The sequence below is a fragment of the Anas acuta genome, chromosome 14 (assembly GCF_963932015.1).
Source record: "Anas acuta chromosome 14, bAnaAcu1.1, whole genome shotgun sequence".
NCBI lineage: Eukaryota > Metazoa > Chordata > Aves > Anseriformes > Anatidae > Anas > Anas acuta.
The window spans coordinates 11,295,670-11,319,671 of record NC_088992.1 but is presented as its reverse complement, the minus strand read 5'-3'; the positions used below and the strand labels follow the sequence as shown (position 1 = coordinate 11,319,671).

At 51.4% G+C, this 24,002-nt stretch overlaps 1 protein-coding gene across 2 annotated transcripts in view; it reads right to left on the bottom strand.

Moving 5' to 3' along the window:
- Positions 1-331: 331 nt before the first annotated feature.
- Positions 332-24,002, bottom strand: part of LOC137864086 (beta-2 adrenergic receptor-like) — a 31,160-nt gene continuing 7,489 nt past the window's right edge. For both annotated transcript variants that reach the window (XR_011101299.1, XM_068697881.1), the window contains exon 2: positions 332-3,535. Coding sequence is in view for 1 of the 2 variants with exons in the window: in XM_068697881.1 (XP_068553982.1) it covers positions 3,501-3,535 (35 nt within the window). In the remaining variant the exon portion in view is untranslated. The remainder of the gene's footprint in view (positions 3,536-24,002) is intronic.

Genomic DNA, 24,002 nt, shown 5'->3' with positions numbered 1-24,002 from the left:
CCACAGCAGCTGCAGGTCCAGCACCACCCCAGACTGCCTTGTGTCGCTCAGCTCCCTCCAGCCCGGTCCCACAGCCCCATCCCCAGCAGATGCTGCACCCCGGCTGCCTCAGCAAAATCCCTGGAAGTTCCCTGCCCCTGTGCCCTTTGCATTTGCTTTCCTGGCTGCTCTGCCTGCATTCGACCCCTCCCCGGGTGACCCCTGGCACCTCCCCACGAGCTGTCCTGGTGTCCCCAGGAGCGCAGCAACTTCTGCTCCCCCCACCCTGGTGCTGTCCCTTCCTGCAGCACCGCTTGATGAATAGTGTAAAAAAGACGAGTGGGAAGAGGAGGGCTTTTCATTCTTTATTTGTAGGAACAATTTGTTCAGTGAGGAGAGAACAGAGCTCTTACGATCACAATAGTGCTCCGGCTGAGCACGGCACGCGAGGCTGCCCCAGCACGTGCTCCACGTGCCTTGGTGCTCAGCACCCCTCTGCTGAGCAGGATGTGGGGTGCCCTTGGTGCTGAGCTCATGGACCTGATTTCCAGGCAGCACAGCACAGACAGTGGCTATGGTGCCCAGGTGCTCCCTTCCCCATTGCTCAACCTGCATTTTGCAGAGATGGAGAGGTGGTTGTGCGCTCTCCCTAGCAGGCATTTGATCTCTGTAGGATGTGAGCTGCTCACTGCTGACTCGGACACATCTCTGCATCTGCCCTGCTTCTGTACCATGCATGCTGTGCAAGGAGGTGGAGAGCAGCTCCAAGCATCTGGGGAGACTGGGCTCTGCTATGGGTCCTGGCTGCTCTGCTCCTGGGTGCAGATCCCTGACAAAAACCCCCAACCTCTGATTTAACAGCAAACAGGCTCGTTCTGTGCCAAACTATGGGAAGGACAGAGCAGCAGAAACCAGGGAGCCAGAGAGGTTCGCGGGGGAGGCAGGAGGAGTGCAGTTCAAGTGGCAGAGCTTGCCCAAGGCATAACGAGCAGCGGGTATTTGAAGGAATAACTGGGAATTAGATTATTCCCATCACTAGGAATAATGGAATGAAATTTTCAGGAGGAAATGCAGGTGCAAGGCTAATAGCAGCTCATGACTTGGACTACGGAGCAGCCTCCCAAAGGACAGCACATTAACCCTGGTGTCAGTGCATTTAAAAATAGACCGAGCATACCACCAGTAAATGGAATACATGGAACAAGCCTGAAGGTTCATAGGCAGATGGATTTGCAATACATCTCTTCCATATCCAACTCTTACGACTCTGCAAGGAAGCAATCAGCAATAAGCAGGTCACTGCTTTGGGGCCGCTCTGGTGAATTATTGGAGAAAGTGCGTCCATCTCATGTATTGCAAACTGCCCTCGAGCATGAGAGGATTTGTGAGAAAAAGACCTACAAAGATCCCATGCGTGTCTCTAACCTGAACGTTAATCCCAAGGGCAGTGTTTCCAGTACATAATATGTGACTGGAGCCAGCCAGGAATCTTCTGAGGGAACAGGTTTTTGGTTGGGAAATATTTCCATTTAGCAGCGACACAGGTTTGGACAAAGCCCCTCGCCCAGAGACACGGCTCCTCCAAGGCAGGGGACGTCTGCTTCATTGCAGCTGGGAGGGCAGGATCTGGGCATGAAGCAGGAAAAAGTGATTAGTGCATAAGCACTGCACAAACTCAGCTGCACACAGAGCACGAGGCTGGAAGGGCTCCGCAGAGCTTATGCAGCACACATCTGTCCCACTGTCCTTCCCGTCCCTCTGTCCTTCCCAACAAGGGTTTGTCCAACCTGTTCTTAATTCTCCAAAGACCAAAATTTGTGCTTGCCCAGGCAACACATTCCTGTTTTACTGGCAGCCTTTTCCTCCTGCCTCACACTCAGGTACTCCCACACTCCGTGTGCGTGCCCGGATCCGGCGTGATGGAGGCGTTTACACCTGCTGCACGTCGCCCCCAGAAGCCTGCTTGTCCCTGCATGTGCATGACCCACTGTGTGCCCTTGTCACCGGCCTGGTAACTCTGTGCTTCATGCAAACAGCACTGAGGGTAGGGCAGGCATCTGTCTGTTCGTCTGTCCACTCTCATCTCACAGCCAGACGTACAGCACACGCTTCCTCTCTGCGTCCTCGCCCAGCATGGGAGGTGCTTGGGGAGGGTGCCCTGTTAGCAGCGTTGCATCAAGCAGCAAGGTAATAAATAAATAAATACGATTGCACACAAGGGAAGGGTTTTGCAGCTGGAAGCCCAACAGAGAAGGTCCCAGCACAGGTCAGTACCAGCTCGTTTTGCCCAGGCATCCGGGAGAGGCGTGCTGAGCAGAGACCTGCAGCCTCCCAGCTGGATGTGTCAGTCTGCTGCTGGGACGCCATCTACAATTAAGAAGTGCAAGATTCCCTGTGGTTTTGAACCTTTTTTTTTTCCTAAAAATTCCTGCCTGAGCCTTTGTCACTCCCTATGTCTCTGTCTCTTTCTCTGCTGAATGAATTTTTAAAAATCCGTGATGCAGGAGCTGAGTGTGCAGCCTGCCAGCATGCTCGTTTCAACAGCTACAGCAGAGAGGTGGATCCTCTGTGTGGTTTTGGGGCTCTGGTATTAAACTTGGCTCCCAAGAGTGGCTCGTTGTGCTAGCATATGACTGCTTGTGAGTAGGATTGCCAGGCTTGAGCCTTTCTCCCAGCCGAAGTCCAGGCATTGCAGCTGCAGATCTGTCGGCATATGGAGCAAATGAAGGCCAGGCTGTGTTTGCACTGTGCAACGTCAGCCCCATCTGGCAACAGCAAACTGCACTGGGCAGGATTTGCCCTGTGCTAATCCCCCTGCTTGTTTGCGTGGGTCTGTGCCCCATATGCAGTACATTTAGGGCTAAAGGGAAAAAGAGGTAGACAGAGAAGATACCAGAAGGAGAAACAAGCACAGAATAAACCAAAGCAATCTTCCATGCTCCTTCTCTCTCAGTCTTGGTCAGATTCCTGTTTGTCTGGAGCCCCAGTCAACATGTGGACGGGGGCTGTGGGCACATCCTGCCACTCTTCTGACCTGGCCGTAAGGCAGGGACCTTGCTGTGGCTCTTCTGAACCAGCCACTGGAGACAGCCATGTGGTCCTGCTCCCCCCTGCCCTTTTGAAAGTGCTTTCCAAGGATGCTGTGCCAGGAAAACCCTGAAGCACCTTTTGTGCTGACTCGGACCTTCACCTCCGTCAGTTCACAGGGCTCTTGTAGCTTCTTTCCAGAGCTGGTTTCTCTGCAGTGACTCCTGCAAAGTGCCTCTCTTAGTGCTGGTTCCCCATCTGCGTCCTCTGATGCTTGAAGTGCTGCTGGTAGAGCCTTTCCTGGTCCTCTGGTAATCCTTCATCAGCTTCTCCTTCAGGCAATGCGTGATGGGCTAGGGGTTGAGATGAAGACATTTGCCAAGGCGATCACTTCCCGCAGCATCCCCAGGCTCAGAGAAGCAAGGCTGTGCTCCCACTCGATCCCTTCAGAGCCCTCAGGAGCTCAGGGTGGTGAGGAAAAGAGGTCAGCCCATTCAGCTCTCAACCATTCCTGGACACCCAGGGATCTCTGTGTGAGAAAGAAAAGGAAAAAAATGCATCAGATTTGCATAGTAGGGGTTGGAATAGAGGAGGGATTCAGATGCTGAAGCCAGGGGAGAGGTTACACTTCCCTGGGACTTTGCTGCCTGCTGTACCCTGTGCCCACTGGCTCTACCTTAGCCTACAGACACTCATCTGATACATCCCCTGAGGTAGCCAGTGGATGCATGGGCACCAGGAGCAGCCTCTCTCCATGCCCCCTACCCACACACAGCACCACATACCCGTGCTGCTCCTCCTCGAAGCAGGTGAGCCTCAGCCCCATGGGCTGCAGCGATGTTTCTACAGTGCCCTTGTAATCCTGGGCTGTGCGAGCCATTCTGCAAGGACAGCTGGGTGTGTTAGCACCCGGGCAATAGTTTTCCTGCAGTGCCTACCAAAAAGCACTTCTTTTCATGAAATAATTGGAATAAACAGATGCGGCTCTACGCATGCGCTCAGGTCTGCTGACCAGAAGATGAGAACATATTTCCTTCTGGTTTTAATATCTGTGAATCTACAAAAGGGAAGGAACAGGGCTTTCTCTTGATTGTGGAGATACCTGAATGACTGACATGTTAGATGGAAAAATGGGAAATTAATCTTGAGGGAGAGAAAGGAACAAGTACTAGATATGCCTGTGCTTTTGTTTATTTGAAAGCGACATTTTAATAAGTACGTGGCAAAGATTACAGTCGGGGGGGGGGGGGGGGCAGCATTTGTGAATAGAATAAATCTGAAGAAATGAAGAAAAAAAAAATCCTGTTCTTTGGGAACACAACACCTCTCTTTGAAGAATTCTAGGTACAAAAGATGAAGCTGCATTTCTTGCGCAAATGGAAGCTGAAGTTCCAATATGAGAGGGCTGATATGAAACAGTATCAGTTGCCAGCACCTCTTTTAAAAAACATTTCACTCTCCATCTGCCCTGCAATTTGTCCATCCCTCCACCCTTCCTTCCTTCCTACCTTCCATTTCAGAGTAACCCTGGCTCCTGTGATGTCAAACCACTGATCTCTCCTGCAAAACCTGGGTTTTATTCTGTACACTGATTTAAGCAAATATGAGGAAGGACTGTGAGATCTCCAGGGTGAACAGAGGACTTTGCAGGGTGCTGTTGGAGCAGGTGGCAGAGCAGGAATGCAGAGAAAGGGGTTCCCAGTGGGAACGACAGCCCCATGGAAAAAGCCCAGCCATGGCCAAGCTCTGCACCTCAGAGCAGCTCCGGCCACGGCTGGGGTGTGCAGGTGGCACTAGGGGGGAGATTTGTGTGTGGGACTGGTTAGGGATGCACAACCAGAAATGTTGGGGTGGAGTACTTAAGAAAGTACAATTACACCCTGAGCATAAAATCAAGCATGCTGTGGAGAATTTTATATTGCCAAGAAGGCTTCTACTTTGCACAAAATAAGGAAAAAAAAAGTTTTTCACATCTTATGTTTCTTACTCTAAAAAACCTCTGTGAGCTGCAATTACTTCTGCTGGTGCAGCTGGTGCAGTGAAGTGTGGGCTGGGGCTGGCAATGATTAAACACCAAGGTGAGGAAAACTGATTCGCTAAATCAGCTGGATTTAGATGATTTGTATATGTTAATTGTTACCATTTAGTTTTATATATGGGGCACTGCAGTCTATCAGAACCATTGCACGGAAATCTTACAAATCAGGAGCTCTTTAGAAAATCCCTGAGATTTCCCATGTGGAGTGATAACATCTCCACAACTCCAAGTGATTTCCGCAGGCAACAGCCCCACGGTCATGCAGTCCGAGAGCAAGGGCTGACAGTTTAACTAGGGAAGAAAACTATACCCAAATATGAAGTAACAACGAGGAAATCAGTGACATTCCGCAACACGGTATGCTGAGCATGCTGGAATTTTTCCAGAAGAAAACTGGAATTTCTGAATGATGCTTCTCTGCCCTTTTTCATCAGCTTGAAGCCAAAGGGCTCTTCTTCTGCTATCCTATAGATGGAGCCTGTAAGCTTACAAGGACACTTGAACCATGCTGCAGCTTCATGGGCAAAGCCACTGCTTTAGAGTTCATCCGGAAAGGAGGAGGGAATTTCAGGAAAGACACCCATGAGGCAGAGCAAGGTTAAGTTTCCTGCATTCCTCCACTGCTATGATTTAATTGCCCCCGCTCCTCATGGGAAGAGCACTGGGACTGGTGATGGTGCTACTGACTGCCCTCACAGGCCAGCCCCAAGGTCCTGACTTCACTCTTGCCAAGAATGCCAAAGAAGTCTGTGTTTCTTGATATCCGGATATTTTATGACATTATTATTATAATAGTGACTGTCTGGTATTCCGAATCCCAGCCGTGCAGATTAGCTTTGATAGGACACAGAAGTCCAATGTCCTCTCTTGCTCCCGCATTGGATGAGCTTCACTTTCAAGCCCAGATCCCTATGGCAACAATCAGTTTTGTTTCATGACTGGCAAAGTCCACAGCTTGCTGCCAGTGAACACATCGGCTAAGTTATTCACTGTTGGTGAGGGCAGAAAGGGTGGGAAGACCTGGGCCATGCTCCCCTGGCTCTGGTTTCATCTCCACCTTGCAGCAGGGGGGGACACGGTGGGGGCAGTGGGCTCCAGGTGCCTCTGAGCAGCACCAGGCCATGGCTGGGCCTCCTTGGGGCCAGGAGCATGGAGAACGGTGTTTGTTCTCCTGCCTGCAGCCAGCCTTGTGGATAGCAAGTGGAGAGGGAAGGACTGCAGTTCCTGGCAGGTTTCTGGGGTTCTCCCGGGCCTCTCACCTCTGGCAGCACAGGGGAGGCTGCTCTGGGAAGAGAGCTGAGAAAAGTGCAACCTCAGTTGATGTAAAACAGGAAGAAAATGGAGGGCTTTCCACTTTCCAGCAAGAGTAGGAGCTACCTGGCACACTCACAGCCACGTCCTACTCTGTGGCACCTCCAGGCTACCCGGTGGGTCAAGCAGGCCTCACATCGATGTGTTGCCATTGCAGCAGTCACACCATGCAGGGCTGCATTTCACCCCGTGCCACTCACCGCACAGCCGTGCCATTACAGGTCACTTAAGAACAATTAAGGGACTGGCCACATGCCAACAGAAGATCGCAGGCCAGCGGGTGTAAATCTGTTTGTCTCCACTGGCTTTAATGGAGCAAGGCTGACAGACACCGAGGTAACCACTGAGCTCTCTGACTTCCCAGAGGAAAACCAGCAGAAATCCAGAGCCAAAGTCTCTTTCATACAGCAAGACGGTGTGGAAAACCCTGCAGTTTCAAGGGGAAATTTCCATTTCTTGTCTCCTGCTTAAATCTGCAATCCGCCGGCTGAAGCCACCGGAGATCAGAGGAGGGGCCAGCACCCCTTTTACAGCCAGGCTTTCACCTCTAGCCCTTTACAGACAAGGTGGGAAAATCCAGAGAAACAAGTGTGTAAGGATTAACACCCTGACCGCTGCCAGCACAGAATGCCTGCAACAACTGTGGGTGCCCTCTCAGAGGAGAAAAGTGCAGCCAGCTCTCCCACCCTCCCTCCTGGCCCTCAGCAGTTTGAGCTACTGCTAAGGCGGCATGCCTGGAGTTTGCAGCCCCTGATCCTTCCTGACACCCACCTGGGAGCAGTCTGTCAAGACAAATGGACAGATTTTACCCTAGGTAACTCTCCTGGGGTAGTGACCAGTGATAGGAGAAATCATTGTGCATGGGAGAGTTGGTTTATTCTTTTTTTTCACTAACCACCTGCTCGATGAAGCTCGCCTAGCCCCAATCTGCAGTGAAGCTACCAGTAATTTTCATCAGCATAATGCCTGTGAAATCAGGGGAGTTGTTCTCCATCGTCACCACTGTATCCCACATGTCCCGCTGTTCAGTTACGTAGTGCTAGGACATGCTGAGCCCCGCTACTTTTGCTCTTGTTCTGGTGTAAATCAGCAGCAACGCTGTGAAGCCAAGACGGCCCAGTGTTCCTTTACACTGCTATTACAGTGCTGACGTCAGTGGAGTGACTTCAGATTTATGCTAGTGTCACTGAGGAAGGAATTAGACCTAGTTGATTTACACCACTGTAACACTGATGCACAAGAGGAACTGGGTTTGCAGCACACAGACCTGCCCGAGCACTGACAGAAGACAGGGCTGTCTACCCAAATAACGGCATAACCTGAACAATCCTTATTTATGGTCTCCAAATGTGTGCGCGAACACAGAAAAGAGGTTTAGAAGATGGCAATTAAAATAAACAGCAGATCACTTCTCCTAAACATATGCCTCGTAAAAGCAGAAAATCAGATGTCACCCTGGAACGCTCGCTATTTGCTGCTCAGGGTAACGCAGAGGGAGCGCAGCTCGCCTGACCTCTTCCAACATTTCCTCTGCCCTGAATTCCTCCGGGTTCACAAATCAAAACATGATTTTCAAAACAGAAGTCGTCTGAAGAAGCCTTGTGGTCTCTGTTATTGACTGGTGCCTGTTGGGAAGCCTGGTTTCGTGCACAGGCCAGCCAAGATGAGAGGATGGACCACGTGCATCCCACAAAGCAACGGATGTGTGTAGAATAGGTCTGGTGAGTGCATCTTGCTAACTACGTAGCCAGCTCGATATCAGTAATGTGCATGCCCTTATGTAGTACCAGTACAGTCCTAGAAGAGATGGGAGACTAATGATGAAACCACTTCCGTCCATTACTTGTAATACATGTCAGGCTTCAGAGCAACCATTATGTAGAGTAAAAATCTGATGCGAAAATAAATATTACCTTTTAAATCAAAGGGAATTGACTATTACCTACACTGTTACAGTGGGACTTCAAAGTGCCCCTGAGGGACATTTCCCAAGGGCTCAAGGGAAGGATGAAGAGAGGAAAAATCCTTCACTGGCCCCAGGTTGTAGATTGGCAGTAGAGTTATCTCAAGTGGTCTCTCCTGTTTCCTGGAGATCATGGAAAGCCCCAACACACTCACCTTTCTGGGGTCCAATGTGATGGATTACTCCCACAGGGGATGCTTTCAGCCTTTCTTGCTCAGCTTGCCCCAACTCCCAGTCCACACTGAGAACTCCTACAGAGTCAAAATCCAGATACCCCCAGGGCAGATACTGCACAGGTAGGCTCTCAGACAGCCTGGAGAACTCAAAAAGCCCATGTTTTTTCTCGCTGTGGAGCTCCCCGCCTGAGCTAGTCATCCAGGCTGTCTTCACGGCCAGAGGAGAGAAATGGGCTCCTCTAGGACTCAGCCCTCAGCTCAGTGTAGCTATCTGAAAGGCAGCCAAACAACTTTTCCAAGCATCAGTTGGATTTAGGGTGAAGTGAGGGTACAGCAAAAGCCTTCGGGCATCCCAGGCAAACAAGACAGTCTGTCAACCTTGCACTGCACAGCCTGTGCATCTGAACAGAGGTCTTCCAACTGAAAAAAGTCTGCTGCAGACTGTCTACAGATTGTCCCCTCCTTCCCTTCATGCTTTTTCAATGTCTCACTGGAAAATTTTTCTATTTTATGTTTCAGCAGACTGTCACCTACCATTTGCCAACAATTCTTCCTATAATCTTTAAATAGCGTACGTTAAAAGTGCAGGGTGTAAGAAGGATCCTAGGGTGCAACAACATGAAACAAACCATTAGCTGCTTCTTCACAGATCAAAGTAAAAGAGGAACCAGTTAATACGTGATAAGAAGCTGAGGTGTAACATAGGTCAGAAGGAACCACAGAGCGCATCAGTCCCAGAGTTAGGCTACTTTATGACCAGACTTATTTGAACGGAAAAAACAAAACAAAACAAAACAAAACTTTCCATTTGCTGTAACCCAAACCTGTGCTTCAGGGCCTGTCTGTACTTGCCTGTACGGGGTGACACATGGTGATACTACTTGTTTTCATTTTGTTGCAGGGCTCTGATAGAGAATCAGAGAATCATCCCTCCACAGAGCCCATCCATGACTCCAGATACAACTTGCAGCTTTGGGAATGTCTGGCAGTGCCTCTGAGCATTTTATAATGAATCTGTCAGCTCAGGATTCATTATTACTCAGTAGGATTTTTCCTCTGTCACTCTCACCAGTTTGTGCTCATTTTGTACTCCTTCCCTGTGAGCTCTCCGAGGGAAGAGGCATCCAGCAGCCAGTGCAACCAAGACAAAACCTTTACACAACTTCCCAGTTAGTGTCAGTCCTTAGCACATCCCCAGCGTGCTTGCTACTAGCCAAGCACTGACTCAACTTCACATCTCCACTTTTTGGTTGTTATCAAACTTCTCTGAGTCCTCTTTGTCCTTTATTACCAGTTGGAGAACACAGATCTCTCACCACAAGGATACACTCAGATCTGCCAGGGGCTCTGTGAAAATTACTGGCTCTTCAATTGATGCAGGTGACACCACTAAAACCCCCTACCTGGATCCTCATTTACTTTAGTGAGAAACTTTAGAAAATGTCCTCATCAAATTCTACATTTGAAGGACTTCTTTTTCCTGGCAGTCAATCATCAGAGTAACTCTGGAAAGTAGCCAGAATGTGGAACAGCTGCAAAGCAACAAGATTTTAAAAGCTATGTTATCTTATTTCTCCCTCTTGTTTGCTTGCCCCGGATTTTCTGAGGGGGTTGTTTGCTTCCTTTTTGATTCTTGGGGAAGTCGGAAGGAGATTGTTTACTTTGCTTTTTTTTTTAATCATTTAATAGATTGAAGGTGGTTCCCAACAGAATAGTAATTTTCTTTGAAACTATTAAGTCAAACTACAAAATCTTGTAGTCCCCCAGCAGAAACTCTTAACTTCAGAGAGCTGGGAGCCCTGTGCAAAGCTTTTTTCTGGGGTTTTATGTTTTTTTTTTTTTGTTTGTTTTATTTTGGCAAATAATGATTTTCCTCCCTGTGTTTTCCTGACAATACTGCAAAGTGCTGCTCTTGTGCATTCAGTCTGTGCAGCTGATAGACTTCACTTAGATGTTGCAATTGTGATGTTAACTATATCATCAGGGCAAGAAGAAGGACTACAGAAAGAGAAGACACTTTCTGAAGCCTTAATGGGAGAGGTTGACTGTGAAACATGAGCTACTGCATACACACATGATGTAAGGCAAATGACTTTCTTCACTGTTGGAAACACTGGGACAGGGCTCCGTGGAAAAGCTGCAACGCAGCCAGTGGCAGGAGGCACTCAGCCCACACTGATCTGATAACACTCACACCAAGCACCTCGCTGCTGGCTAGAGCTGTGTGCATTCCCCCAGGGCTGCATGCATTCCCGTGGAGCTGCATGCATTCCTGCAGAGCTGGATGCATTCCCATAGAGCTGCACATTCCCATACAGCTGCACATTCCCACAGAGGTGCACGCATCCCCGTTCTGGCCACGTGTGAATACCACGTATATGGGATCTCCCTATGCTCTCAAGGTGCAGAAACATGATTTCACAACCATGTAAAAAAACACATCCTTTTGATGCTCCGCAAGCCTGCAATCATGACAGAGATAAGTGTGCTGTTATAACCAAAGCCCTGAATGCCAGATAATGCAGGCAGTGCTTTTGTCTTGGGTTGTGGCAAGACACAAGCTTCCTCTCCTTGGTGTGATGCCAACATACACTTCTCCTTAAGCCAGGCTTACACCCAGTTTCCTCTGATCTTGTTTCAACTAATACAGACTTAAAAACAAATCAAACAAGTTACAATGAACAGAAAGTCCTTCTTCCCGTAGGAACAACAGACGACTCAAACATCATGCACACTCCTCCGTCTGCTCTGCGTTCAGTGCCCTAGTGAAGGAAGGTGCTGGGACGGGACCTCAGCTCCTCTCCTGCCCCAGTCGAAGGCACAGCAGTGAGCAGCATGCTCTCACTGACCCTGCTTTGGATAGGGGGCTTGGACCGGGTGATCTCCAGAGGTCCCTGCCAGCCCCAGCCATTCTGTGAAGCTGTGAAACACAGCAGGTAGCACTGCTGTGTGCCAGGCTCAGATTATGTAGCACGAAAAAGGTATACATGGAGACACTGACATTTCTTCTTTCCTGCCAGCCAGCTGTGAAGTCGCAAAGACCTAATGTTCCTCTGAAATGCCTAGATGCTGCCCTCTGGGCAGCACACTGAGCTTGCAGGGCTGTCGAACACATTAGGTGCTATGCTGGCACCAAGGGGCACTCCAGTGGCAGTTTCCCTAAGGACTCTTGAAGCTCCCAGTGAATTGCAGCAGCAAGAACCCTTCACTTAAGTGCCATTCTGTTATTTAAGTAACAAGGTGGTCACAACCAGCTGAAATAGAACCTCCCGATGACTTTACAGCAGTGTTTTTTCCCACTAACTCAGAAGTTCTCCATTTTCCTGCTACGCTGGGATTTGTTGCTGGGTATGCTACATCCAGCCCCAGGACACAGAGGTGGACCACCATCAAGACAACCAAACCTAAGGGCTGTTAAGGCAGAGATTAAGCCCATGTGCCTTCCCTGCCATGCTTTTAGATGCAAATTTATAAGTATGAATAGCAAACAAGGGCCCTCTGGGTGAGAAAGGGCCAGGAATGGGAACAGAAGTGACAGTGGCACATCAGCAGGTGCGAGACAAGAGAACATCCTCCCCTTCCTCTCACACACAGCTTTGCGGCCGTCCCTTTTGCGGGTGCCGTTCCCATGCGAGGCTCGGGTGGAATGGCCTCAGATGTGGGAAATGGTTTGCAACCTCAAAGCCAAGTCCTTTATCCTCAGGCAGCCTGTGAAGCCTGCGCTCACCCCAGGGCTAGGCAGAGGCACGGGGAGGCTGGACATGACACTTCCATCACTTGTTGCTGGGCCCTGCTGAGCCGCAGAGGTTTGTTTGGTATGCCGGGAGCTTGTGGCCACTGGGGTTTCCTCTCCTGCTGGGAGAAGCTGAGAAGGAGACAGGTGGCTTGTCTGCATCCAGCTCTGACACTCCTGCCCGCCCCCATGCTGCTCTCTGCCTTCCTCAGCAAAGTGCAGCCTGAGACGTGCACGGAGCACTGACCCCATGCGATGCCAGAAATGATCCAGAGCGGGGCCGGATGGAGGAAATGGCCCCCGGGGCCGTCCCCCAGAAGGAAGGAGCTGCTGCTGCCTGTGGCTGCCAGCGCCGTGCTGCGTGGCCGGCGGTGCTGCCGCGGCGTGGTCCCACCGCTGGGAGCAAGGAGGAAGGCGTCTGCCTGCTTGCATCATCTCACAAGTATTTCCCTTGCTTTCCGAATGCTGCGTGTCACCTGCCTGTAGTCAGAAAGACGTGCTCTCTCCCACCCAGCAAGGAGGGGCTGGGACCTGACCAAGGGCACTCAGCGAGCCAGGGCTACTCGCGACAGAAGCCTGGTTGCCAAATCCCCGATCTTCAGCCAGCTCTCTGCACAGCTCTGGCATCTCCTGGTGCTTCTTGAGCTAACGCTAGTGCTAGTTTATGACTAACATGACTAATGAGGTAATGTGAAAGCTAGTTTAGACTCAGAGATGGAGCAAATGCCGTTTCACTTACAAATAAAATTCTTTATTCAAAGAAATCCCCTCCTTCTCCTTAGAAGATCACATTCTCCAAAGCTGGGCATTATCAACCTGTTTAATTTCTTGGCGTTGGGATATGGCAGAGAGGACAAGGGACCAGGCAGGGGCTACCCATGAGAGGTGACTATGGGGGAAATCCAGTTCCTGGGGTTTAAATTAGTCAATCGCTTACACAAATGTGAACTTGGTGAGAGTATCTAGGCACAGATCAAAAGCAGCAGTTCCTAGATATGATTTTAGTGATCTAATTTCAATCAGCCCCGCTCAGGAAGGAAGGAGGGAGTCACCAGGTTCTGTTCTGGTCATGTTCTGCAGCCACGTGGCTGCACCGACCGCAGAGGGACGTGGCCGCCTTGCAAAGACAACTGGGGCATTTCAGGGGTTGCCCAGGGTTTGTTCAAGGGCTCAGGTTTTTGGTCAGGCTAAAGGTGTGGAAATCAAAATGGAAAGAGAAAGTGGTGAAACCTTAATGCTACAGCGGGGCAGGAGGTGCCCTCTGTTCTCAGGTGTGACTACAGGGCTCAGAAATGTCAGGGCTTCTTTTTCAGAGCTGTAAGAGTTGACGTGGCAAGGCGTTGGTGCTGCCACTGTAAGTAAAGGACGTGCTGCTGCCCCTCGGGACAGCCCCAGCAGCTGGAAAGCTCGGCGCTGCCACAGCTGGGGGGGTTCTGCAGGGAGCAGGCGGTGGCAACAGGGGAAAGCAAAGAAAGGGGAAGAAAGAAGAGTCGTAAGGTTTTGAGGTTTTCTTAAGGCAGATACTGGAGCACTTACACGGTTTCCTAATGCTTGGGGAGAAGGCGTTTACGTAACTGTACATGATTCAGCACAAAGAAACCATCTGGAGACAGCAAGTCCTTCCCCTCTGTGTCAGTGGCGGCACTAAGGGAGCACGTAGATAACACAACGGGAATGCAAACAGCGTCGCCATCCCTGTCACAGCCTTCCTGCACGGCCACACTGCGCAGCAACCCTCCAGCAGGACACACAGGGCTCCAGGGAGTGTGGAGGTGGCATTAACCCCCTGGGAGCTGGCATCCTCCCCGCACACGTCCCCAGCCTGCACGGAGCAGCACGGAGCAGCTCTCCCCCGAGCTGGGGCTCGCAGGGTGCTTCCTCTGCAGCTGTAGTTTCTCACTTCTGTTTCTTAAGACCAAAGCAAGCCTGGAGGCTCCTGAATAGCAATGGAAGCAGCCTGCTCTCATCCAGCCAAACAGGCAGCAGGAGAGAAGGCTGGGCAGAGCAGAGCCTGCAGAGCCCAGGACTGCAGCCGTACCTGAGGCTGTTGGGTCTCCTCGTGGTGCCGTCTCCCACACAGAGCACATGGGAAGCTTTATTTTGAAGATCTAATGACATGTTAGGTCTCTGGGAGATCCTCTCAGTAAACTATTCCTGAGAGGCTTCAGTATGGCATTAGTGTACCACATCTAATGGCACTATTCCCCTTCCCATGATATGCGACCTAATAAAAAAGAACCTATTTTTCACCTCATGCAAGAGTAACCTAAGAGCAAACTCGTGCATTTCATCCTGTGTGTGCTGAGGTCACAGGAACAACTTGCAATGGCAGTTTTCTGCAGTCGTGGTTATATACTGGTGCTTGGAGGATATCACTCCCAGGAAGCCCAGCGGCTCCATCATCCCGTTAAATCGGGGAGGAACACGTGAGAATTACCCAAGTGCGTGGGCAGGCAGAGAGATGGAGCGCTGCCTGTCCTTTATTCCTCTCTTGTGCAGTAACTTTTTCAAAAGTGGCTCTGGAGCTTAAGCCCCATTTTCAAAATTACCTTGGGAATCACTCACATTTACTCCCCACATGAGTAACTTCATGAGAAGAAGCCGAATTCCTTTTCCCTTATCCTGCTCATCCACATCAAAGGGTGGAGCACAGAGGCCTGTGCCAGGGCTGATAAACACTCCCAGGTTTTCCAGAGCTAAACCTGTGCAGAAAATGCCAGGCTTCACCACAGCAGAGCTCCCTCTGCACGTTTCTTTCCTTCAAAGCAAAGCTGCAGCCACCCAAGCAGGGGCTGGCGCTCCGAGGTGCTGGACACAGCTGATGGTATCGCAGGCAGACACAACACCGCCCCGCAGCAAGCTGCTGTTTGCAGCACAAACAGCACAAAGGCGACTGCCAGGAATCCATGGGTGGAGCGGGCATCACACCCGGGCAAATACAGCCCCAGCAAGAAGGCCTTTTTTTCCCAGAGCCCGGCTTCGAGCTGGTGATTGCACCACATCAGCCCTCGGGGGCTTTTCTGCATTACTCTCTGGCAAGCAGCTTTGTGAGTGAGTGAGCAAATGGTTGGCACCTGCCACGGAGCTATAAGAAGACTTCCCTGTGAGGTGGAGCTTGGCTTGCTGATGATCTCATGGTTTCAGTTACGGTGACCTGCTGCACTTGATGGATGCACCCCTTCCTCCAGTGCCCCCGCTCCCGCCCTCCTGTCATTCCTGTCTACAGATGGGTTTCCAGCAGTGAGGCTGTGGCTTTCCATTGCACATCCCAGTCACACACAACACAACAGCAAGATCTGTCCTCCTGGTCCCCAAAAAGTGAGCTGGAAGCGAGACAACCCCTGAAGAAGTTAATGAAAGGAGAGGAAGAGCCCAGTAACCCCCTTCCATAAACATGCAGAAATGGCAGGGGCAGAATGCGAAAGGGACACCAGGTTCTAATTTCAGCGGTTTATTTATTGCAATTTCCCTGCTCTTTAGGAAGGGCCAAATCTTACCTCATGGCATCATGACCCTGAAGCAAGTGCAGGCTGCGAAGCCCAGCTGTAACCCAAAACCCCATGTAAAGCATGGATGGTCCCAAGGCTTCTGCAGGATGAGTGTCCTGCTATTTATTTACGAGGTATTCAGGCAGCTCAGCTACAGCCCTCTGATGGTCTGGCTTGGAAGGGCTTTCAGGTTTATTGTATTTTCAATCAGTTGCACAGTTATGACTGCGCTGACATCTGAAGCCCTCTGGCTTGCCTACTGGAGACTCACCAGGAGGTGAATATCAATAATCAGCTGTCTGATCCCTCCACACCTGAGCCTGAGATACAAGAGCTCACTGTGATGGTGAGAGGGAAGAGTGGACTTTGGGATCACTGGAGCTTCCAGCTGTGTGCTAAAATGGCCAATAAAGAACCAGTGGCATGCAAAGGAACAGTGGTTCCTGTGGCACGGGAATCCACCCAGAGGGAGTCCTCATGGAAATCATACAACTTTTCATAAATTACTGGAAGTCGGACGTTAACAACCTCCTTGTAAGGAGATACAAGGTGGAGCAGGTGAGATGCGTACAGAGATTCAGCTTTATTCACCTCACCTCACAAACCAGTCCAGCCAGCCCTTTAATCGCTCAGCAGCTCATCCCCAACTTGTCTCTATTTTTAACAGTCCTGTGCTCGTGGGAGCTGCGGGTGGGGATGAGGACACCTGCGGTGACAGGCACCCCGCTGGCACAGGGCAGAGCCCCAGCATCCCTCTGCTGCCCTCCTCGTACAGCCGGAGGGGCTGAAACATGGCGATATGAGCAAGGGGGTGAAGTTCAAGGGACACAGGAGTAGGAAAACGTGTGCTTCTGGGGAGTCCCAGACTTCTGTCTGAGGGAGAGGTGGGCACCCCGTTGTCCTGCGTAGGACAAACAGCATGAAGAGCTTATGGGTGACTTCTGAGCACAACATGCTCACACATGTCTACGTTACAACAGAGGAATCCTCCAGAAATGCACCAGATGAGCTAATAGGTCTAGTTTCTGTTAGTCATCTGCTTATAACAAGCAGTAATTGGAACTTCTGGCTAAAATCACCGGGGGTTTCCTCAGGCAAAGCCATAGCTTGGACCTGGCTTTGCTGATGCTATAATTAGCGGGAGTACAGAGAGGTACCCATTAGCATCCGCCGACTCCTTTGGCCCTATTTGCACTGATGGCTGTGATGCGCTGGCTTCTTGTATCACCCACGGAGGAACGTGGCATCCCTGGATGAATCATGCAAGAAGCAGCAGGGAAGGAAGAAAGCAAACTCTCTGCAAACACAGCTTTTTTCTCAGGCAGCTGAAGGAAGGAAACGGGGGGAGAAAAATGTAGCCACTGTTTGGGGTTAATTAAAATGAAACGCTTTTGCAGGACGCTGATGTTGCTTTTAGATTAGGCGGAATCGCTCAAAACTCTCTGCAAAATCTAACAGTTAATGACTTTCTACTGCAACTCGGAAGTTTCCTTCTTGGTGCAAAGGGTTTATCTTATCCACTGGGGGATCTCGCCCCAGTCTCTCAGCCTGCTTGTGGTGAGGCGTAATGCCGTAACGGCTCTCGTCTCGCAGACAACCTCGCAGCACTCTAGGTAAGCTCTGGCAAAGTCACAAACGGTTTAATCATTAAATGAAACCGGATCGGGCTGAGGTTGAGATTCCTGCCGCGGCAGCCAAGAGATGACAATACCTGGCAGCTGTGAAGCATCTCCCCTCTCCAAACTCCCTGACACCGCTTGCAGAGGCACTGCCCTCCGTGGCTCTGAGCGCCCAGCAGGCTCCATCTCGCATCACGCGCGGCACCGCGATGTGCAGTGAGTCACGGCACCGGAGCGCAGCCCGCGGCGCTCTCAGCTTCTAATCTGGTGCCTGCATCGCAGATGTTTGTCACCACGGAACATGCTGATATTTTTGTGCTGTATTTCTTCCTGTAACTCAACAAGAACCTCACATAAAAGCCTTTGTGCTTTAGAGAGGGTTGAGGTCTAGAGGAATTATGAATATTTTGGCGCTACTGACTCGCCTGTTTCCGTAACACCACAACAGAATATCATGTAACAAAATGCTTTTCAGGGATGGTGAGGGACACGGAAGGCTGAGAGCACCTCAATGTTACTCCAAGAGCACCTTGCACATCAGGACATCTCCAGTCCAGATGCAGATAGGTTTACACCCCTCATATGGCCAGGGTCATGCCCAGGTCCCGGTCCTGTTGGGCTCCCTGCATGAGGCCCGATGTCCCTTCAGGCATGGGGCAGCTGCAGGGCCCTCTGTACATCCTCCTGAGCTGCTAACAGCAAAACCATCTCAGCAAGCTGGGGCTGACGCTAGCCACGCAGTATGCACCCATGTTACCACAAATAGCGTGGCAGGAGCAGTGCAAGGAAGCAGTGTGGGCACACCAGGAGAGATGAGCTATGGTGACCTGTCCTTTCCTAGCTACAGCTGCCGGCTGGCACATCTTGTTTCACGGCAACACCCCCAGCCGATACATAAAATGCAACCAACGAGCAGCAAAACTTTGGGGAGCGATGCTGGTGCCAGAGCGCAAGCAGCAATCCCTGCTCCCACCCCGCTGCCCGTCCCCTTCCTGCGGCTCTCCTGCAGGGAAATCCCGGCTGTCCCCACCTGCACCTCGCAGCTGCATCTCCCGCTTATCACCAGGGCCATCGCCGGGCCAGGCAGGAGATGACTGTCCCCATTTGTCTCCGTACCTGGCAGGCACGCTGGCTGCAGAGGCTGGCAGGCTTGCAGAACAGCAGGTCCGCCTGCTCCACGCCCTCCCTAATCGCGCCTTGGCAGGCGGCGGAGCAGCTCCGAGGAGGAAGCAAGCTCACGTTAGAGGAAATCACTGCTCCACACAAAGCTTCAGCAATGCGGGAAGGAACCTGGTTACTGAGAGGAAGTCAGAAATGCGTTGCTTTAAATACTCCTGCCTTGCGCCAAGGATTAGGAGGGGGCTTTCCAAAGGCACGGCCTTGTCCTTGTGTCTTCTAGAAGACACGAGGGGAGGAAAAAGATGCTTTAGGAAACAACCAGGTTGCAGGACTCAAGGGTCCACGCTCCAGAAGGAGAGGGGTGGAAAATAAAGGACACACAGATGGTGTATTAGGGCAGACAACTTATTTTTGGAAATGGATAACAGGTTGCCCTCATCTGCTGGCCATCACTGTTTTTTTTCTGGGCATCTCTATCAGCAGGTGGGGGCAGCTAATACAAAATACATTAAAAATGCTTTTTTAAAGGCACCTTCTAATTCTTTCAGCACTCACAGACATAAGAAGTTAAAAACCCCAGCTAATGCCAGCCAGAGCACAAGCAGGTACTACACAAGCATTTGTCTACCCCCATTTTAAACCAAAACAGTGCTGTCCCCAACTGAGGCTGTTCTCCCCCAAAAAAACGCTTTCAGCAGGGACTCCTTCCTTGGCCGTTTGACCTGTGGTCCTAGGATTCGACCCACCCCTTCCACAGGGTCACTTTCTTAAAAAAAACTGCTGTGCAGGACACATTTTTCACATGACTCCAGCAGAAGTGTGCTGGGACACTCCTAGTTGCTGGGACACCCGTAGTTGTGAAACCCTTCTTCCCTCGGCCACCCTTCCTTTGGGCTGAGAGCTGCAGCAGGCTGCAGGAGATGGCTCTGTGCCCTGGCTGTGTGAGCATGTGCTTGGATCCAAGAAAAGCCTCCCTGACACATCGGGAAAGTTAGGAGAGCATTTCACCAGCAGCAAAGAGCATTTCGACGTTTGGAGATTTTACTCTTGGTTTTACTCATTGCTAGCACAGCACAGGTAATGTATTCTGGCCCATCTGCCATGCAGGCTCCTACGTAAGCATCGTGTTGGCAAAACACGGCATCTATGCCAATATTTCCCCCTGCAGTGTGGACCAGCAGCTGCTGGCTCCTGGCTCCCACTGACAGCTCCGTGCAAGCTCCGGTGCTGGTCCCAGAAGACAGAGGCAGTGCAGGATGGAGGAGAGGAGGGGGTGAATGGTTTTCATCCCCTCTCAGCCACGGTTCCCCAGCATTTCTCTTCCACCCAGAAGCTGTTCCCTCTCCCTGCCTCCTGCCTGCCTCCTCCTGCCAGCTCCGGCTAGCACCAGCAGAAAAAAGATGAGAATGAAACACTAACGCAGGAGGGAAGAGGCACCAGTCAGGCTGCCTACAATGAAATGCAGATCCTGCTCTCATGGCATTTTCCAGCCCTGTCTCTTCTCCTTCTGCAATCCCTTTCCAGCTTCTCCCTCCTTTTCCACAGGGGACTCAGCCTCTTGCTTTCCACCCCAAGTTTCCTGCTGGTGTTTGAGTCATTTTCTCCCCTAGGGCCCATTTCTCATCTCTGTTTGTTTCTTTGTCACCATTTTATGCTCTCTTTGGGCAATATTTCATTTTGCCTTTGTTCTTTGGTTGCCTCCATCTGTCCCTTCAGCCATTTTCCTAAATGTCCTTCTGTTTCCCTCCAGTTTTCTTCAGTAGTCTATATTGTATTTATGAATCTGTTGGGAGATGAAAGCTTCCTTACAGACACAGGCCCTCAGTAAGCTGCAGTTGTCCAAATCTATGCTAAAAGGTTGGCTTTTCCAAACAGATTTATCATTATTTTTCATCTCTGGAGACTTGCAGTGTAAAGGGAACCTTTAGGCAGAAAATGTCTCCAAAAATCACTCTGATTTTGATACAAGCCTTTGTCTTTGCACATCAAATCACACGGGAAAATCCCCAAAGCTTTGCCACCCGGCTTTAGCCCTCTGAAATCCAACAGTGGCTTGTCTCCGGCACAGGAGCTTGAAAGGAGCCTGTCCTGAGACCAAACCCGAGCAGATGCAATGCCTGCACCCCTCTGGTCCCTGGGGTTCAGGGGGGACACTGCAAACTGGATGGGGATGCATGTGAGCTTGTTGTGCCTCTCAGCAGCACTTTATAGGAGCCCCACACTGCACTGGGACAGCAGGAGGACCAGCCTGCACATCACCAGGATGGGGAGATGTGCTTTCAGGGCTGTGTGGCTCTCCTGAAAGGGTTTCCATAGGTCCTGCGAGGATCCCCTTCTAACAAGGGTCTTCCTCTGCAGCAGGAAGCCTGGAAGGGATGGGGAGCTAACTGCACAGCCAGGCTCTAAGCGGGCTGAACAAATCATACCATGCAGTTACAAGGAACTTCTCCCCGTGAGTCACAAAATATCTTTCAGGGGTTCTGCTCTCTCTTTGTCTTGCCGTGCTTCTCCTCCCTGCAGCTCTGCTTTGTCTCAGCTGCTGTGCTGAAGGGATATGAATTAACTCCAGCAGCTGTGGATTGTGCCCCAGCTCAGTGCCTTCCCCTCCGCCCCATCTGTTTCAGCGTGCACTTGCAGCCTTGTCTCTGGATTCGTTTCTCAGCAGGACCTCCAGGTCTGGGTGGGACTTGCCCTCACTGCTCCCCCCTGTGAACTGCTCCCCGGGCAGGGAGGCTGCTAACAGCTCCGTTGTGCAAAAGCCTGGCTAGCTCACAAGTGACTCCACTTTCCAGAAGCAGTGAAGAGGACAGCCTGTGCCTGCGAGGAGAAGATGAGGGGAGGGGAGAGCTGAGCCACAGCACGTCACAGAGAAACGCAGGTCCCTACCGGCGCTCGCTGCAACCCAAACCAGGCTGTGATGCAATGTAAGACACTGCTCTGATGTCTGTGCTAGAAAAGCAGTCCAGCTGCGTCACACCGACCCCTCCAGCCCATCCGTGCCAGCATCTCCCTTCCCCTCCCACCTACCACAGCAAAGATCTCTACGAACATGCCCTCCAGACCATGCAGAGCATTGACTGAGTCCCTCTCACGCCCGGTTGCACCGATTCTGGTAACGCAGTCCAGCTCAACAAGGGCACAGAGCACTACACGTCTGCTTGGAAAATCTGTGACCTGATGGCTTACAGCTCAGTTGTCTTTCATGTACAGCAAGCTGGCTACAAAGAGGTCCTGCTCAAATCAGGCTGGTTTACATAGAGCCACGCAAGGCACCTGGAAAGGCACCGGGGAAGAAGGACCCAGCACTGCAAATCCCTGGGGAGAGCATCCTACAACCAGCCCACATCAACACCTCTCTGTACCGACCTGCTGGGGTGCTACCAGGGTTTTTCCCATCCCAGCACGAGGGAGCTATTGCTCTTTCTCATCTTTAGCTACAAAGCAGTTTGTCCAGCCCTTCCTGCTCAGCAGCTCTGCGCTCCAGCTGTTGAGCCCGACTTGTCTCTACAAAGAAGAGCCCAGACTCGCGTGGAGGCATGATATCACTGTAGGATCTGGGTTACGGGGACATGTCACCACAGCCTACAGCCGAGACTGATAGGGATTTATCTCAGCATCACTCTGGTGCAGGGCTGCCCGCAGTGCTGGCATGCATCCTGCCACAGCCCAGCGGCTGGCAGCAATGCCCTCATCTGAGTGAGACACTGACCTCGAGCGAGGTCCTGGGCTGGAGGGGGAGTGGTGACAGCCTATGCCCAGGCTCACCTGAGCAGGACAGCCAGATACAATGAATGGAGAATGAGAAAACATCTGAACAGCAGTGACACGTTTCCCAGGGAATAGATTTCTACACAGCTCCTCCATCCCCCTCTGCACAGACGTGTTGGGTGCCCCCATCTCTGCTGCATTCACAAATATTTCCTTTCTCACCCAGCTTCTATCAGAAAGTGGGGAGTATCTCTCCCTGGGCAGTTTGCTTTCAGGGTGCTGCTATCAAGGGACCCCCACCCAGGTGACACCGAGCAGTATCACATCCCGGTCCTGCTGCGCACCCAGCGGGGCTGGCACCATTCGCTCCAGTGCCAGCAGGCTTCAGAGGCAGGATGAGCAATAGGGATTTGGGGGCGATAAGAAATGCTGTTGGCAGCATGGATTTTGCTTGGTCTAACGGTTACAAAACACAAAATATCAAACTGCGGGCTGTCCCTGCCCAGGGATGAACAAACATTTCTTTCCGCCAGAAAGAGAAAAGATTAAGGAGGGATATTTCACACTCGCATACACTTAAGAGGAAAAAATATTTATATGAAGGAGAAAGGACTTGGCAGGGTTTTCCCAGAGGCCCCGTTTGCTGTTTATGCGTTTCTCAGGACGGGGTTGATGTTGCAGAGCCCAGCGGAGGAGCCCGAGCTCCCCCCTGCTGCCGAGGCGGGGGCGCAAGCGGGGGCTGCACACAGGCTGCCTGCGGGGCTGCTGAGAGATCTCGCCGAGGCTGCTGTTGCCCACGCCTGCAATGAAGTCATGTCTGCGAGGCTGCAGGTAGCTCTGGCAGCAGCTGCCGTGGTTTCCTGATGGCACTCGTTTGGCACAGCTGGGGACCAGAGCCAGGAGCACCTCTTAGGACCAAGCCCAAGGTGGGACGTGGTGAGAAACATTCTCCACTCTGAACGTCCGGTTTTAAAAGGGTGGGTGGCAGCTCAGGCTCCCACCGAGATACTGAAGGGCTGGGTCCCTCTTCCAAAGCCCTGCAGTTGGCAGTGGCTCCTGGTCCTAGCTGGAGCTCTCTATCCCTTGAAAGCACAAAGTTACAAAACCATAAACAATTATAATTTGGGCACCTGCCGTGCTTTGGAAGTGCCTGGTGCAATCCCTCCCTGTCCAAGCTGCACTATGACTCCTGTTCTTGTTTCTGGAAAGGAGAAGCCTTGAAACGTGCAGGGCTTGCACTGGCCTTTGCTGCCAACGCTTTCATCATGGTCTTAAGTGGCATAAAGAACGCAAATACTTGTCATTGCGACACGGGGGCTGGGATCTTGCTTAACTTAAAGCGTGCTTTCTTCACCCCACCTGAGGCAGTGAGAGCAGCAGCATGATAGGGCTGGGCAGCAGGTACCAGAGGAACAGGCTGGGGCTAGGATGTTTTCCCAAAGACCTCTCCAGAAGGATTTTCCGATCCTAATTAGGAGACAAAGCAACCTGAGACAGGCAGGAGAGAGCCACCACATTGTGCTACCGTCCCCCTGCTCCTGCATGTCACAGCATCACTGCTGCTTCACCCCAAGCTCCAAACCAGCACAGCTGGAGATGCTGCAGGGAGGTTTGCTGAGCCAGGACAAAGAAGCCCCAGGAGGTGCACAGCTCCCATCATGGGCACAGTGAGACCTCACCCAGGCAGCTCAGAGGGAGTTTTACGGTCGATCCCTGTATGCACTGCCCATATTTCACATTCCCCATCCCTGGGCTCTGTGCTGGACATCCATGTGCTCCTCCCAGCGCTGGGGAAGGCTGGCACCAGAGACCAGCAACAAAGGATTAAAAGCCCAGCTGTC